Source organism: Varanus komodoensis, unplaced genomic scaffold (assembly GCF_004798865.1).
Source record: "Varanus komodoensis strain SLA01 unplaced genomic scaffold, ASM479886v1 scaffold112, whole genome shotgun sequence".
Taxonomy (NCBI): Eukaryota; Metazoa; Chordata; class Lepidosauria; order Squamata; family Varanidae; genus Varanus; species Varanus komodoensis.
The window spans coordinates 555,179-570,204 of record NW_025335322.1 but is presented as its reverse complement, the minus strand read 5'-3'; the positions used below and the strand labels follow the sequence as shown (position 1 = coordinate 570,204).

The window sequence follows — 15,026 nt, the reverse complement described above, 5'->3', positions numbered from 1 at the left end:
GAAAAGAGGGCGATTTTGAAAAAGCCTCCCTTGAGTAGCTTTTTCTGCACTGCTCATCATTTCTGCCCATGCTAAACACATTCCAACCATCAAAATCATGCCAGGACACCTCGTTTTTCTAACCCTAACCCTACCCTGGTGCACACCCCTACCCCTAATATAGGGCGAAAGTTCCATTGAAAAGAGGGCGATTTTGAAAAAGCCGTCCTTGAGTAGCTTTTTCTGCACAGCTCATCATTTCTGCCCATTCTGAACACATTCCAACCATCAAAATCATGCCAGGACACCTCATTGTTCTAACCCAAACCCAGTAATGGTGAACCTTTTAGAGACCGAGTGCCCAAACTGCAACCCAAAACCCACTTATTTATCCCAAAGTGCCAACACTGCAATAAAACCCGAAAACTGAGGTTTTAGTTGAGAAAAAACAACTCACAGCCAGTGCAAGCAAATATATACATCTCTTTGGCAGTGCACTGACCGGCCATGCGAAAGCTCAGAAGAGTCACGGCTAATGAGCTGTGGCTTGTGACTTCATCACCTGGCGCCGCTACTCCTTTTCGAGCATGGCCCCTGTGCATGCTGTTAACCAATTCTTTGCTGCTGGGGTGCTGCTGGGCCGACTTGACTTGCATGCCAACAGAGAGGGCTCAATGTGTCCGCTGTGGCCCGCGTGCCGGAGGTTCCCCACCGCTGCTGTAGGACATCAGTGGGCCAAACAGCGAAGGGATGGATCACCCAACTGAACCAAGAAGGCTGCGGTTCTCCTCACTGGGTCACATCCTCCCTGTTTCTTTCTCCTTGCCTCTCCAAGCCATCCTTGCTCCACAGGTACAGATCCTGCGTCTGCTGAGGATTCTGGGACGAGACCATGACGACGTCAGTGAGGCCATGAATGACTCCTTGGCCCAGGTGAATGAAAGAGGTGGAGAGGTGCCCGAGGCCAGGGGGTGAACCTCAGAGGGCTTCTGAGAACAAGGGCTTCATCTCCCGATGAACCTAATGGTGGTCCACCTGCTCTCGGCATTTTGACGAGTATTTGGTAGGCCTGGCCTGGATCATAGGACAAGGCCGCAATCCAACTGCCGCAGTGACACTCTTCATCTTTCTGTTGTTGTTTTTCTCCCCATGTTTCGGCCCAGGTGGCCACCAACACAGAGACAACCCGGAATGTGGGTAACGCCATCTTGTACGAGACTGTTCTGACCATCATGGGTGTCCAGTCGACCAGCGGACTCCGGGTATGGCTGAATCTTACCGCACATACGTTTCTCTGTCCTAAATGCTTTCTGAGCTCTCCTTCCTTCAGTTTTGTCTGGGGTCCGCTCGGTTCTGCGGAATCCACTGCCGGGTTTTGGGCTGGAATCAAGACTTGCATGTGCCCTTTCTCTCCTGTGAACCTGGTCTGTTGCACCTCCAGCTTTGCTGATTTGATCCTGTATACATGATATCTGGGGGCAGTAACGGCACTTTCCTTTTTCTGTACACAGGTTCTTGCTATAAATATTCTTGGGCGCTTTCTCCTCAACAAGGATCAGAACATCAGGTAAAAGAGCCAAGGCAAGGACCACCAAGCGGAACGAACCCTCATCAGGCTGGATAATTCCCCGCCTTCCCAGTCACCTGAAATTGCTACTTGTTCGTGAAAGTATTTGAGTCAGGCTTACCGTAAAACTTAGTGATTGATCCTCAGAAATCTTTTGTCTTCCCCAGCTCAGGACTGAGTAGCTGTTGTATCTGTAGAGATCTTAATGGAGGAGAACCTGGGGAAGGGTTCCTTGACTCATCCTTGTTGCTGTGGGACCCTCCACTTCCCTCTCCTGCCATCGATGGGGACCTGCCGGGCCGTCCTTCTAGCGCCCAGAGGCCCATTTTGCTGTGTAGGCACAGGACCGGGGAAAAAGCAATTCCAGCAAAATCCCCCCTAGATGAGGGGTCCCTTCCATTTCTTGAATCTGCACAGGGCGCAGCAAGGCAATAAAAGAGAAATTAATCTGCTTACAGACATAATTTCCCCCAAAATTCGTGTGCAACATTAATTAACTGTACCTTTAACTAGGATTTGGCTGGATCCCAAGGGCCTGAAGGGAGCTGTTTTATAGGCCACCTCGAGCAACCATCTAGGTGGGGAACTGTTTTCCTGTCCAGACTCACCTGGTGGGAGGGGGCAGCAGGTGATGGTAGGTGGAGCCAGATCCAGTGGGTGGGGCCTGAGCCAAAGAGGGTGGAGCTTGCATGGTCTGGATTGCTGTCTGGCTGGTGGGATCCCCCAGAAGGGCAAGACGTGGAGAGGTGAAAGTTATCTTTGCAGGCCAGATCGAGCATCAAATAGATTGAAGAAAGCAAACCAGCAATATTTATTAAGAACAGAGCAATAGCGAGGCAATCAACTAATTATTGCATGTGTGAGGCAGAACCCCTTGGAAGTAACTGCAGTGCTGTTCTACTTTCCCTTGTCTTCGGACAACTTTCTCCTAGGCTCCCTCGCTTCCCAAGGCTGGGCCTTGGTCCTCCCTCTGCTCAGACCCTCATCCTCGGCCCGGTTCCTTCTTGTTCTCTCTTACCCAGGAGCAGTTCTCCTGCAGCTGCGTACACACACATTTTCTCTTTAAGCCTGTACCTGTCACCGCAAAGGGGACACCGGTTTCTCCAGCCTCTCCCTGTCCCTTCTGCACCTCTCCATCATATTATTTATTTATTTATTAAAACATTTCTATGCCGCCCCATTCGCTGAATCCTCAGGGCGGCTCACAACATAGAAATAACAATATAAAATAAGTCTCCATCATTCACGGCACTGAGGACGCAAATCCCAAGCGAAGGAGCTGGCATGCAGTGGCCGGGCGGCTGCGGGACACGGGGGCCGCGTGCGACAAGTCTCAGGACTGCCCGTGCGGCCCGCGGCCCGCAGGTTCCCCAGCCCGGCTTTGAAGCAGTTCCTTCTTCGCCTTGGCTTTCCTTGCTGGGAAAGGGGAAGCTGGAGCAAGATGTACAACCACGGCCGCTGTGGGCAATCTCTGGGGGTCGGTTTCCTGCTCGCGCCTCGTGCTCGCCACTCCCACAAATTAATTCTGTGCGCTTGGGGGTCCCACCCTCTCTTTTAGGTACGTGGCGCTCACATCCCTACAGAAATTGCTGCAAGCAGAGAACACCGCGGTTCAAAGGCACCGGGCCACAGTCCTCACCTGCCTGGCCAACCCCGACCCGACCGTGAAGAGGTGAGAGAGGCCAGAAGGGGCTGCAAGCAACTTGCACAGTAAAGAGCGGCCTCCCTGCCGTTGGACTCCAACACCCATCATCCCCAGCCAGCCCAGCCTATCCTCTTCCTCTTCTCTTCAGGCGTGCCCTGCAGCTTAGTCTGGCCCTGGTGAATAGCAGCAACGTGAGGACGACCACCAAGGAACTGCTGGCGTTCCTTGACACGTGTTCGCCTGACCTGAAGTCGGACTGCGCTTCTGGAATATTCCTCGCAGCTGAAAAGTGAGTCTGCTCCAGTTATTTTCTGCAAGGAGTGCTGGAGATCCGGCCAAGGAGAACGACTGGCTGGGAGAAACGCTAAACACAGGGAATGGGTCTGAGACATTCCTGCCTTTTCTGTTTCCTCCGCTCTCCAGGTTTGCGCCCAACAAGCGATGGCACATTGACACTGTCCTTCAAGTTCTGACTATGGTAAGATGGAGGAGGTGCAGGACACAGGGAGCAGAGAGCAGTGTAGCCAAGGAAAGAATTTTCCTCCTCGTGGGTTCTATTCACCTCCGACATTTTAAAAGAAATTTCTTCAAGACCATGTGGACTAGAAACTTAAAACCCACAAGCTAAGATTTGCAAACCACATCTTTTTCACAGCACAAACTCTCCTGCTTTTGAAAGCATGCTTGACATGCTTTTGTTTCAACGCACTTGTTCGTCTTCCCTGCTCCATTTCTAGCATCCCACTGGAATGGTCTTCCTACGTTTGTTGTGAAAATTAGAGTTGGGGGTTTGCACCCTGTCCAATCGTCCCCCTCGTGCAGATTCCCCAAGCAGCAGGTCCTGTCCCTTGACAAGGTCTTCACTATGGAAGAACCGAGTAATTGCAGGAGCTTGTCCAACGCTTTCCAGAAAAGGAACAGCCGAGCAGAGAAGCATCTCCCGGGGGAAGCGAACGTGGCGTTCTCAGCTCTCCCTCCGCTTTTGCAGGCCGGCTCATACGTGCGTGACGACGCCGTGCCCAACCTCATCCACCTGATCGGAGGAGCAAAGGAGCTGCATGGTTATGCCGTGCAGCGGTTGTACGAGACGGCAGTCCAAGATATTTCTCAGGTGAGGGTGTGATTTATGACTGTGGGGAAGCAGCCCCCTTCCCTTCTCTGCTTTTGGAGAGCCGGCAGAGAGGGGTGGGCTGTGATCCTTCGCAGACTCCTCTCCGCCAACGTTACCTCTCACAACGAAAAATGGGCTTACCTGCAGGCACCTCCCGAGGATAAAAAATAAGAGCAAACATTGAAACATAGAAACAGAGCGAGTCAGACGGGGACTCCCAGGCCATCTAGTCTGACCTCCGGCATCAGCCGGCTCTGCTCACGACATGCCCACCATGTGCACGTCCAGCCTGTCCTTGAACACCCGCACCGATGGGGCCTCAACCACCTCCCGTGGAGGCCCATTCCACGCCCTCGGGGTCCTGACTTTCAGGAAGTGCTTCCTGGCATCCAGATGGAACCTGGGTTCCCTGAGCTTTGCTCTGTTGGCACGTGTCCTGCCTTCCTCTGCAGGGGAGAACAGGTCTTTCCCCACTTCCGTGTGACATCCCCTCACATGCCTGTATGTCACCCACAGATCCCCTCTGAGTCTCCTCCAGGCTGAAGAGACCCAGTTCCCGCAGTCTCGCCTCATTCGGCCTCCCCTGCAAACCGGCCACCAGCCTTGTGGCCCTTCGCTGCACTGACTCCAACCTGGCTATATCCTTCCTGTCATGAGGGGCCCAAAACCGAGCACAATACTCCAGTTGCAGGCGCACCAGAGTCGTATGGAGTGGCAGCAATACCTCTCTCGATCTAGAAGCCGCACTTCTGGCTATGCACCCAAGGGTGGCGTTCGCCCTCTTGACCCCCGCTTCACACGGCTGGCTCATGTTCAGCCTGCAGTCCACCAGCCCCCCGAGGCCCCTTTCACAAGCCAAGGGTTTGGAGACGTGCCGTAACAACCCGCCTTGTTCCTCCCCAGCAACCGCTGGTCCAAGTGGCCACCTGGTGCATCGGTGAATACGGCAGCCTCCTGTTGGATGGCGGCTGCGACGAGGTGGAGCCGAAGCAGGTGAGGAGCCCGACACCCGGGTCCCCGCTGTGGCCACGAGCTTCGCACGGGGGAGCGGGCACACCTGGCCCCCCGAAATTGCCTACCCAGGCTTTTCTGCACTTTCCCGCCCCCTGCAGGTGGATCCAGAGGAGATGCTGTCCTTGCTCCAGCAGGTGCTGCAGTCGCATCTCTCCCTGCCGGCTACCCGGGCCTACGCGCTCACCGCCCTCATGAAGCTTGGCACCCGCCTGCAGGACAGCGCCGTCAAGTGAGCACCAGTCCCCGAAGGCTGAGCCTCACGGAGGAAAGAGCTTGCAAAGAGCGGGGTTGCCCAGGAATTTCGGCTCGTGCTAGATTTGAACCGATTTTCCATTTCCCACTGTGCAAGAACATTTTTGACCAGGAACCTGTCACGTCATGGAAAAATCATGATGCTTAGAACTGCATTTCCCAGAGTTTATTTTTGCTGGGTTTAAACTGGTTTGAAATCGGTTTAAACAGGGCAGTGTAGATATAAGCTTGGAAAGCAGGTTTGAGAAAGACAGAGCTTTTGCGGATCCTGGAATGGGACGCAAGACATCACTTCCAGAATATTCCTAGTGCCTGGTTCTTGCCAGCAGAGGGCACTGTAGATTGTGGGATAATCGGAGAACAGACGTATTTGAAATACTTGTTGAAAAGTATTTTTAACTATTGAAAAAATTAGCTGCTGCCCTGAGCTATTTCTGAATGCGAAGCATAAGCACGTGTAATATATCACTTAAAAACAGACTTGATACATAAGAGTGGGCCCTTTCTATACTCACCGGATGTATGATTCGTGGGATGCGTGATCGGTGGAACAGCAGGCCACTCATGCTTTTAGTGTGGATCCGGGCCTCTTCCAAAGCTCCCTCTTGTCCAGTTTCCAAACTCCTTTCCATTCCTCTTCCGCGCATGGAATGAGTGCCCCTAATGCACATCTTGGTGCTTATTTTTACTCCATTTTTACACTGTTACTGATCTCCGCATTTTAATCATTTTACGCTGAGATCATGCTTAACATCACATTCTTAATACTCACTGTAAGTTGCCAAAAGAAGCTTGGTTTCGGGATGGTTTATCCATATTACAAATGCACAAAGAAATAATCTTCCTTTCCATGTTTTTTTTCTCCTGCAACCCCCTCCCCCCCACCCCCATCTGCCACCTGCACCAAAAAGCCGGATCCGGAGTGTGGTATCCATTTATTGCAGCTGCCACGACGTGGAGCTGCAGCAACGAGCAGTCGAATATAACGCCCTTTTCCGGAAGTACGACCACCTCAGGTACTTGGTGGGAACGGCTGGCTTGGCTGCGGGGGCGTGTGGGAGTGGGAGTGGAGGTGGGTGGAGGGATTTCTTGCTTGCCTCCAGGACGCCACTGCATGAAGCAGCGTTGGGTGCCAGGACTCCTGGGTCCTCTCCGTGCGGCGATTCCCGCAGCTGGCCACGCAGCGGGCTTTCTCCGAGATGAAGCTTCTCCTGAGCAATTCCACGCTCACGGAACTTATTATGTATCATTTAAAACTTTTCTATACTGTCCCATACTTTAAACGTCTCGAGACGGTTTGCAGGCAATTCATACTAAAATAGAAATAAGAATAACAGTTGCCCAGCATCCTCTGTTAAAATATAAACCCACTAAATAAAACAAGTTAATAATTAAAATACTGGGAGAATAAAAAGGTTTTCGCCTGACGCTGAAAGGAAAGAAGCATTGGAGCCAGGCGGACCTCTCAGGGGAGCGTGTCCCCCCAGTCAGGGCACCACTGCAGGGAAGAATGTTCCCTGGGGGAACAACCCAAGGACAAACCATGGAATGGTTAAGAAGCCATGGCTTGTTAGTGCAGCTGGGTTCAGACAGCCCACTAGCCCACATTTCAGTAACTGCCTGTGGTTTAACAGCAACCGAGACTCAACCCATGTGGTTGGGCTATTGTGCTGTGTGAATCCAACGAGTGTTGGCAACCCTGGGCTGGAAGGAGCAAGGATTTGACCGCTTGTGCTGATGCTGTTGCCAGCCTTCTCCAAGCTGATGTGTGTCAGGATCCAGACCCGGGATGTGGGCAGGCAAGACAAGACGGAGGCACTGGGACCAGGGCAGAGTCCAACGTCCCGAAGGACAGTTCAGTGGCACGTCCAAGTCATAGTCACAGAGCCAGCCAGAGTCAGAACCAGGCTGCGCATCAGGGCAGGCCGAGGACGTGATCCTTCCCAAGCCAAGGTCAAGGACAGGAAGGCAAACCGAGGTGCGGGGACCGTGAGGCAGGGTGACTTGGTGGGATACATGGCAAGGGCCAAGTCGGATGGAGGACCTGAGGGGGTGGATGAACCTCCCCCCGCAGGGGGGCCTGCGTCACTCAGGCAGCACAGCGAGGGAGGAGGAGGCAGGAGCCAAATGCATCGAGGGTCAGGCGAGGAGCAGGGCCGAGCCACACCACTGCGGGCAAGGAGAGCCGAGGTGAGGCAGTAAGGCAGGATGCAGGTCGGGCCAGGGGCAGGTGCTACAGCAAACGGGGGGCTGTGCTGTGGGGGCCAGGCCTGGAGGGAAGAGCTTTATTTTTGTTTGTTTATTTCAAGTATTTATATGGCGTCTCCTTGCTATATAGCGTCGGGATGGCTCACAGAAATAAATACAATACAAATACAATACAATACAATACAATACAAGCTTCCTCTCCTCCAAGGGCTCCCGGCTGCCCGATCCTGAGATCCTAGTGGTGGCAGTTCTGGGTCTGGCCTCCGGAGCAGCCCAGATCCTGAGCATGTGTCGGAGTGCAATTTCCATCCGTCCTCGGGATCCCAGGCTGGAAAACGCTGCACAGAGGCATCAGCGAGACAAAACTCTTTGCAAATCTCCGTGTTTCCTTACCTACAGAGCGTCTTTATTGGAGAAGATGCCCTTAGTGGGCAGAGGCAGCGATGGCAAAGAAAGACCGGGGAACGAAGGAGAGAGCGTTGCTCCTGAGGTCCTGGAGGGGGCGCCACCCAGCCATCCTGAGCAGAAAGAGGAGCTTAACCAGGTTGGGCTTTGGGGTGTGTGGGAGTCCCTGGCCGTGGGGAGAGGCGAAGCTGGAGCTGGGCCACCGCTGAATGTTGGAATTTGTAGCTTCTCTGTGGGAGAACTTCGCTCTGGATGCCAGCTGGGCAGAAGGATTCGATGCAAAGGCTGCCCACTGGCCCCGTTGCACGAGCCCTTTGCTTCTGATGCAAGGGATGAAAAGGCATTTTAAGAACAACAGCTGGGAAGGTTTTAAGCAGAGAATACCGATCGAAGCACCTGGGCCTGCCTTGTTCTGTAAATCAGTGCCATCATCTTTCCTGTTTTCCTCTAAAATCTGTCCCTTCGGGGAATGCTGGATTGATTACTGCATCATAAAAAGGCTGAGCTGGAACCAAATCGGCGTGAATTCTCTCCGCCCGAGGATGAACCCTGGTTGGCGAGAGGCTGCGGGTGGCCACTGGGCGTCTTTTAAACCCCTGCTCCCACTTACTCAGCTTTTCCAGGCCGCTCCTTGGCACTGTGGCCCTGTTCTGCCCCCCTGCCCCCCTTGATGTGACGCCCATGGGGTCTCCTTCACCGTGTGTTGCCTGCTTCCCCCTAGGTCTCTGATCTCTTGGATCTCCTTGGGGAACCTACAGATCCTTCCCCCGTTCAGCCCAGCACGGCTCCCCCAGCGATGGGATCCTTCCTAGATCTGCTGCAAGAACTAAAGGAACCAGGTACGCCTGCCAAATGACACAAAAGACTCCGGACTTCATTTGGATCTTCTGTGGGCTGAGGCCTTGAATGGTGCTGGTTTTATTTTGAAAGAATACACACACTGGTGTGGAAATGTTTCGGTCTGATGAAAGCCCTGCAGCCGTTACGAATGTTTTATCATGCACACAATATACCTCCCCTCTCTGTCCCCGGGAAGCCAGCAGGTCCGTCTACCTTGCCAGGTTGCTCCTTGCTAGCCAAGCCCTGTATGCAGGGAGGCGTACCTGGGCTGAATTCCGATCGGAAAGCAAAGCAAGTGTCTGACAAAACAGCTCCGTGGGTTCCCCAGTTGGCCACGCTCCTCCTCCCAACCACACGGGACGTGTTCGATTTTGGCTTTTGCCACAACCTCTCTCCCAGGGCGTAATTGCTGGCAGGAAGGGCCTTGAGGGAAAGCGGAGACTTCTTGGCATCTGGTCCGTTTTGGTCACACCCCGTCCGCCTTTCTCTTTGCCCACCGCTGGAATTCAGCCCTTGAGCTGGAAGAAGCTCAGCCCCACTGCCAGCCCCTCACTGGGAATCCACCGGAGAACTTGCGGGTTTCAGAGAGCGGTTGGGTGACGGAAGGAGTCGAGCTGTCCTGGCTCACGTCTCCTCCTTCGCCCCCTTTCGCAGCCACCACTTCCTTCTGCATGACCGTGTACGAACACGACGGCCTTCTGGTCGAATTCGCGATGACGCGCCCCCCGCTGGAGCCCACCTTGCTGCTGATCACGGCCACCGTGTCCAACCAGACCGACGACGACATTCCTGGCTTTTCCCTGCAAGTGGCTGTTCCCAAGGTGATGTCCGGTGATGCCCACGGTGGCCCCACATGAGAAACAGCCCTTTAGGGAACCAACCCGCTGCTCCATCCAGCCCAGAATGGTTGGCCACCGGCTGGCAGTGGGACCCTCTGGGTTTGGGGGCAGAGATTCCTCCAGCCCCACTTGGAGACCAGAGACATCCAGCACCCCCAATCTGCACTCCTTCCTCACCATCCAAAGAATCTTAGCCATTCATATCCAGAATGGTTTTTCTTAATCCTTTCCAAGGCGGGGTGGAGAGAATGCCCCCGGTTTTTAGGGTGGCCTTAAGAAAAGCAAATGCCCCGTGCGTGAACCTTTTTCTGTCCTTTTCAACTCAGTCTTTCCAGGTGGAGCTTCTGGTTCCCAGCAGCTCAACTGTTCCACGCCGGGGGGGTTCTCCCATTACTCAACTCATCCGAGTGCTGAACCCAAAGAAGGTAAGCCCCCGAGAGGGGCAGGAGGCCGGGATGGACCCGTGATGTCAGGGTGATGCCATTGCCTCCCTTTTTACTCCAAGGTCATCCTTCCTGGTGCCACAGAGGCAAATTTTGAAGCTCAGGGACTTGCCAAACTGACCCCATGGTTATGCCGTACCCCGAGGGAAGTTTAAAAACTCTGCCAGTCCGGATTCTCCGCATCAGCAAACCAGTTCTTATCTGGTCTTTGGTAAAGTCTGGATTCCCCGTTTGAGCCACCCCAAAAACCTCTGTGCTGCAACGCTGGATGGCATTTTGCGGCTGGGGAAATCCGTTCGCCTCTTGCCCCGCTACTAAAGAGGACTGCAGCGAAGCTAACGGGGAACAGGCAGGCCTGAGTGGGGTGCAAGGTAAGATTTGCACCCGCCTATAAAAAAAATTATCAGCTCTGCTTCCTTGCTAGTCTCAGGTCAGCCACTGCTCTGGAAGTGACAGCACTTCTGTACTCTCCCATGATGCAATTCTGGAAATGTAACACCAGCCCTGACTTCTGATTGGCCACTTTACTGGTGACCTCACAGTGATGTTTCCAGAGTTTCAACGCCGTCATTCTTTGCTGCAAAGATAGCAGTGATGTCACTTCCTCCTCCGTTCTCACAGGGTGCTTTCATCTTGGTAGCATAACAGCTGCGTTATTTGACATCACTTCCTGTTCCTTCAGGGCAAAGACTTTCCTCCGGTGCCTCACTATTGGCTACCCAAACTCCACAGCTTTTTTCCCCCCTGGAGATGCAAATTAACACATGCCACCCTGGCAGACCTCACAACCTTAAGGACTAGGAACTTGGCTGTTGTTGGAAAGAAAGCTGGGATTTTCCCAGCTTTGAAACCTGCACCTAAAGGAAAACCTACCCTTTTTAGAACACCGTTTCCCCTGTTTGCAAGCGCATGAGTACCTAAATTTTATTATTTTCTTATTGCAGCTCCCACTCCGGATGAGGTTGCGGCTTGCCTACACCCTACCCTCCGGGGCCACAGTGCAGCGAATCGAGGAAATCAACTCATTCCCAGAGACTGCCTGGAAATGAGCAGCATGGACCAGACCAGGCAAAGCTGCCCTCCCACTGAAGGAACTTTTTTTGCAATTCCAATAGCTCACCATCAGGGGGCAACCTTATCCCATCTGGATCCCCCTCTTAATAGACACACTTATAGGCGAACACACCCCCCAACACAAAACGCACACATACACACAAGGCAGTTGTTGGTCTGCTCAGCACATGCTATGGGGGTGGGGGGCTGGATCAGGAAAGACCCACAGGAGACGGCGCGGCAAAGACACAGACGCCAGAAAAAAGGCAGGCAATGCAGAGCGGACCCCAGAGATGTCAGAGGTGGCGGGCGAAGCAGGGAATCCCCACCTCCGTCAGCCCCGTTCCTCCCTCCTCACTCCCAGCTGCTGGGAAATCAATTCAATTGATCAGCTAGACGGGGAAATTCCACAACAACCAAGCTGCCTAAATAGAAATCAATGGAGATAAAGAGCGAGCGGGGAGGGGGGAGACCGCCAATAAAAACCACGACACCTCAGGTCTCTCTCCACTGCCCAATCCAGCTTTTCTGCACAGAAAGCACTCTGCGCCTGCCACGGGGCTGCCCCACCACCTCCTCCCACTCCACGGCCCAGGACTGGGGTACCCCCCCTCTTTGTGGCTCCTCTGAGAGAGGCCCAAGAGCCGCTCAAGGGGCCCTGGGTGCAAACCATCTGCTTCTGTCCCCCCCTTGGCTGGCCATGAAGGGTTTAGGCTTCATCCTTTCCATCCTGCCACTTTGTCCATTTTCGACTAGAGTGCCCATCAGCCCTGGCCAGCAGAACCCGTGGTCAGGAATGCTAGGAAGTGGAAGGCAAGGGAAACTTCATAAACCTCCAATGTAAAGGCCAGTTGGGACTAAAAGTCACTAAAAAACAGGCGCAGCAGCGAGCAGCACAAACCTACAGTCCCGTCGCTTACTGCTGCTCTCGGTCACTCCCAGCCAGATGCGGGTGCCGTGTTGTGGGTTCCCATTCATTTTGTTCTCCCCTAACAGGACAACCTCTGGCCATCGCCTGCCAGTAAGCCACCCCCTTCTGCTATTGGCTGGGCCTGCTGTGACATCACATAATGCTCAGGAGCAATTTAACTCTGGAACACAGAACATGGTGGCATTGCTCAGCCAGATCTGGGAAGGCCAAACTGCAGGAAGGAAATACACAGCCAGAGAAAGATGGGCTTCCCCCTCTCTTTTTCTTTACTATTTAAGTCACAATACTTTTCCTCTTGTTTGAGGATGATACTGGTCCCAGTTTAAATAGCTTACGGGGGTGCATCACCCCACCAACCCAAGGGTTCTTCCCAGGCCCAATCAGGTTCTGGCCCCTTCCCTGTTCGTGCCATCGGCCACTCTTCCCCGTTGCAACAAGGCATTGTACTGTGCAGGCTTGAATTTATACAGATAAGCAGACATCTTGCCAGGAAACCTGGTCGTCTCATCAAACCCTGCCAGAAAGACAGAAAAAGAGGCAAACGTTATAACTAAGATGAGAGCTGGAATCATATTTTGAACAAATCCAAGCATGCTTTCGCATGCCAGTCCGAAAGGTCAATTTCAAACTTTTCAGGTTTTGTGCATAAATCCGTTTTTGGAAGACACGTAAGTGTGTGTGGCGGGGGGAGGTCTTTTGTATTGATCTTGCAAATGTTTAAAATAAAGGTAAGGCTCATTCAAGTCATATATGTACCTTCCCCGGCCAGTCTTTGTGCTCAGCCCTGCCTCTACCAAATTCCCTGCAGCAGCAGTAGCAAACATGATCATTTTGCAAGAACTACTCTGCCAACCACTAGACGGTAACTGAATTTGCAGCCGGGGGGGGGGGGATATGCCCCCGCAGCCCAGAACCATCCCTCCTAAATTCTGACTCTCACTCCCAAAGTCCTCACCCAGGTGGACTCCCAGCTTTCGGATCTGCTCCAGCGCAGCCGGGACCTCTTCCTGCCTGACCATAGCTTCCACCTCTCCCACGGCGTACCCGAAGTCCATCTCGTCTAGGACCACGTTCAAGTCACCCAAGCGATATTTGCTCCGCTGGGTGACGAAGCTAGCAAACTCCTGCAGGCCGAGCTCCTCCACGGCTGCGGCCACGTCGTCGTGCCAAGCCAGGGCCGGGTCCACACCCAAGAGGGCACAGATGCGGGCCACAGTCTCTCGGGGGCTCGTTACTTCTAGGTAATGCGTGGCTGTGTGCGGCCGGCCGGCAACTTCGAGGGCCTGCAGGGGCTGCTGCGCCGGAGGGCTGCTTGCTGTCTGTGGGAGACGCCGTGGCCCCAGGCTCTCCGTGGCGGAGCCACTCGTGGGCCCCGAAACACTGGCGGTGGACGGTGGAGGGCATTTCAGCTCCCAGCCGGCCCCCTCGCGCTCCCGGAGCCAGTGGTCTGCTAGAGTGAGGCGATAGTCCGCACGGTCATAGTACCGGTCCCGGAAGGTGAGGATGCCGTCCAGCGTTGCTCCCAGAGCCACCAACTTCTCTGCAGTGTCAGGTCCGGAAAGGAACTTCTGTTCCACTTCAATTAACCCCGAGGCTGGTTCTGCGGCACCTGCAGGAGAAAGCAAAAGGAGACTTGTCCACAAAAGCCACAGAGGGCTTTTCCGCTTGCCCGTGGCATTCCTTCCTCTGCGGGCCCCTGCCAGCCCCTTGCATGCGCCCTTTTCACACGTCGTTTCCAAAATACCTGAGAAAGCAAAGGCCTTGGCCTGCTTGAATCCACAAATAATTCCCCTCCCCCAATCCCGAATCCATGGGGTCTGGGGCAGCAGAGGGGAATCCCCGAGCCGTGGGTCGACACTGCAGGAGCGTGGGGCGCAGGCATCGGCTCCCCCCCCCCCAAGTGCCACCCCGTGGGATGGAGGAGTTTGGGGAGAAGGAATCGCCGGGTGCTTCCAATCCCTGCCTGCACGCCCCTCTTGCACACGCCCCCTTGCACACGGCCTGCAGTGCTCACAGCCCACGGCTCGCCCTTGCACGCATCTCTCCCCGCAGCCCACCTGCGCACGTGCTTCCCCGGGATCCCCGCCCTTGCACACGACCCCCGGGCTGCCCCCGCAAGCCCGCCACCCTCGCGCGCGCCCGCGCCTCCCACCTGCGCGCCCGCGCTTCACCTTGCCGTGCCCCCGCGCGACCCCTCCCCTCCGCGGCTCTCCGCAGCGCCCCCTGGGGGGCATCCTGCCTTTCGGGCCGAGAGCGGCCCCGCGACCCACCGACCTTTCCCCGCCGCGGCAGCGTCCATCTCCTGCCGAAGCCGGCGCGGCCGCGACAGCCGCAGCTCCCCGAGCCCTTTGAAGCGAGGACGGCGAAGGAGAGAAGGGGAAACGTGCAATAATGATGATGATGATAATCAGAAATTAACAATAACACTCTTGCAAATCCCGGGAAACAGGCCGTTGCTTGGCTTGCCTTTTAGGCAGGGAAAGAGGAATTGCAACACAGCCGAAGAGGCGCAAGAGCACCTGGGAGTTGTAGTCTCTCGCCCCTCCTCTCCCGCAGGTGCCCCCGCCCGCGCCTCTATTCCCTCCTCTCCCTGTTCTATTTTTTATTCCTCTCCCCCCGCGACTCACTCGCTCCCTCGATCACAGTTGCCACGGCAACCGGAAAGCTGCAATTAAGAGCAGCGGGGGAGGGGGGAGTCTCTCTCTCTCTCTCTCTCTCTCTCTCTCTCTCTCTCTCTCT

General features: G+C 54.6%; 2 protein-coding genes across 2 annotated transcripts in view; one reads left to right on the top strand and one right to left on the bottom strand.

The window, feature by feature from the left end:
* The window catches only part of AP1G2 (adaptor related protein complex 1 subunit gamma 2), a 16,539-nt gene extending 5,187 nt beyond the window's left edge, over window positions 1–11,352 (top strand). The window contains exons 7-21 of the mRNA XM_044420889.1: window positions 832–912; window positions 1,143–1,241; window positions 1,491–1,546; window positions 3,105–3,218; window positions 3,340–3,480; window positions 3,615–3,669; window positions 4,180–4,302; window positions 5,206–5,295; window positions 5,415–5,545; window positions 6,480–6,584; window positions 8,176–8,320; window positions 8,903–9,020; window positions 9,676–9,842; window positions 10,187–10,285; window positions 11,248–11,352. Of these exons, the coding sequence (XP_044276824.1) occupies window positions 832–912; window positions 1,143–1,241; window positions 1,491–1,546; window positions 3,105–3,218; window positions 3,340–3,480; window positions 3,615–3,669; window positions 4,180–4,302; window positions 5,206–5,295; window positions 5,415–5,545; window positions 6,480–6,584; window positions 8,176–8,320; window positions 8,903–9,020; window positions 9,676–9,842; window positions 10,187–10,285; window positions 11,248–11,352 (1,629 nt within the window). The remainder of the gene's footprint in view (window positions 1–831; window positions 913–1,142; window positions 1,242–1,490; window positions 1,547–3,104; window positions 3,219–3,339; window positions 3,481–3,614; window positions 3,670–4,179; window positions 4,303–5,205; window positions 5,296–5,414; window positions 5,546–6,479; window positions 6,585–8,175; window positions 8,321–8,902; window positions 9,021–9,675; window positions 9,843–10,186; window positions 10,286–11,247) is intronic.
* Window positions 11,353–12,530: 1,178 nt separating this feature from the next.
* Window positions 12,531–14,762, bottom strand: THTPA (thiamine triphosphatase). Its single transcript, XM_044420902.1, has 3 exons — window positions 14,562–14,762; window positions 13,243–13,896; window positions 12,531–12,801 (listed from the first exon to the last, which is right to left on the bottom strand). Exons 1-3 carry the CDS (start codon window positions 14,584–14,586, stop codon window positions 12,668–12,670), a joined length of 813 nt encoding a protein of 270 aa, XP_044276837.1. The 5' UTR covers window positions 14,587–14,762; the 3' UTR covers window positions 12,531–12,667.
* Window positions 14,763–15,026: the final 264 nt, after the last annotated feature.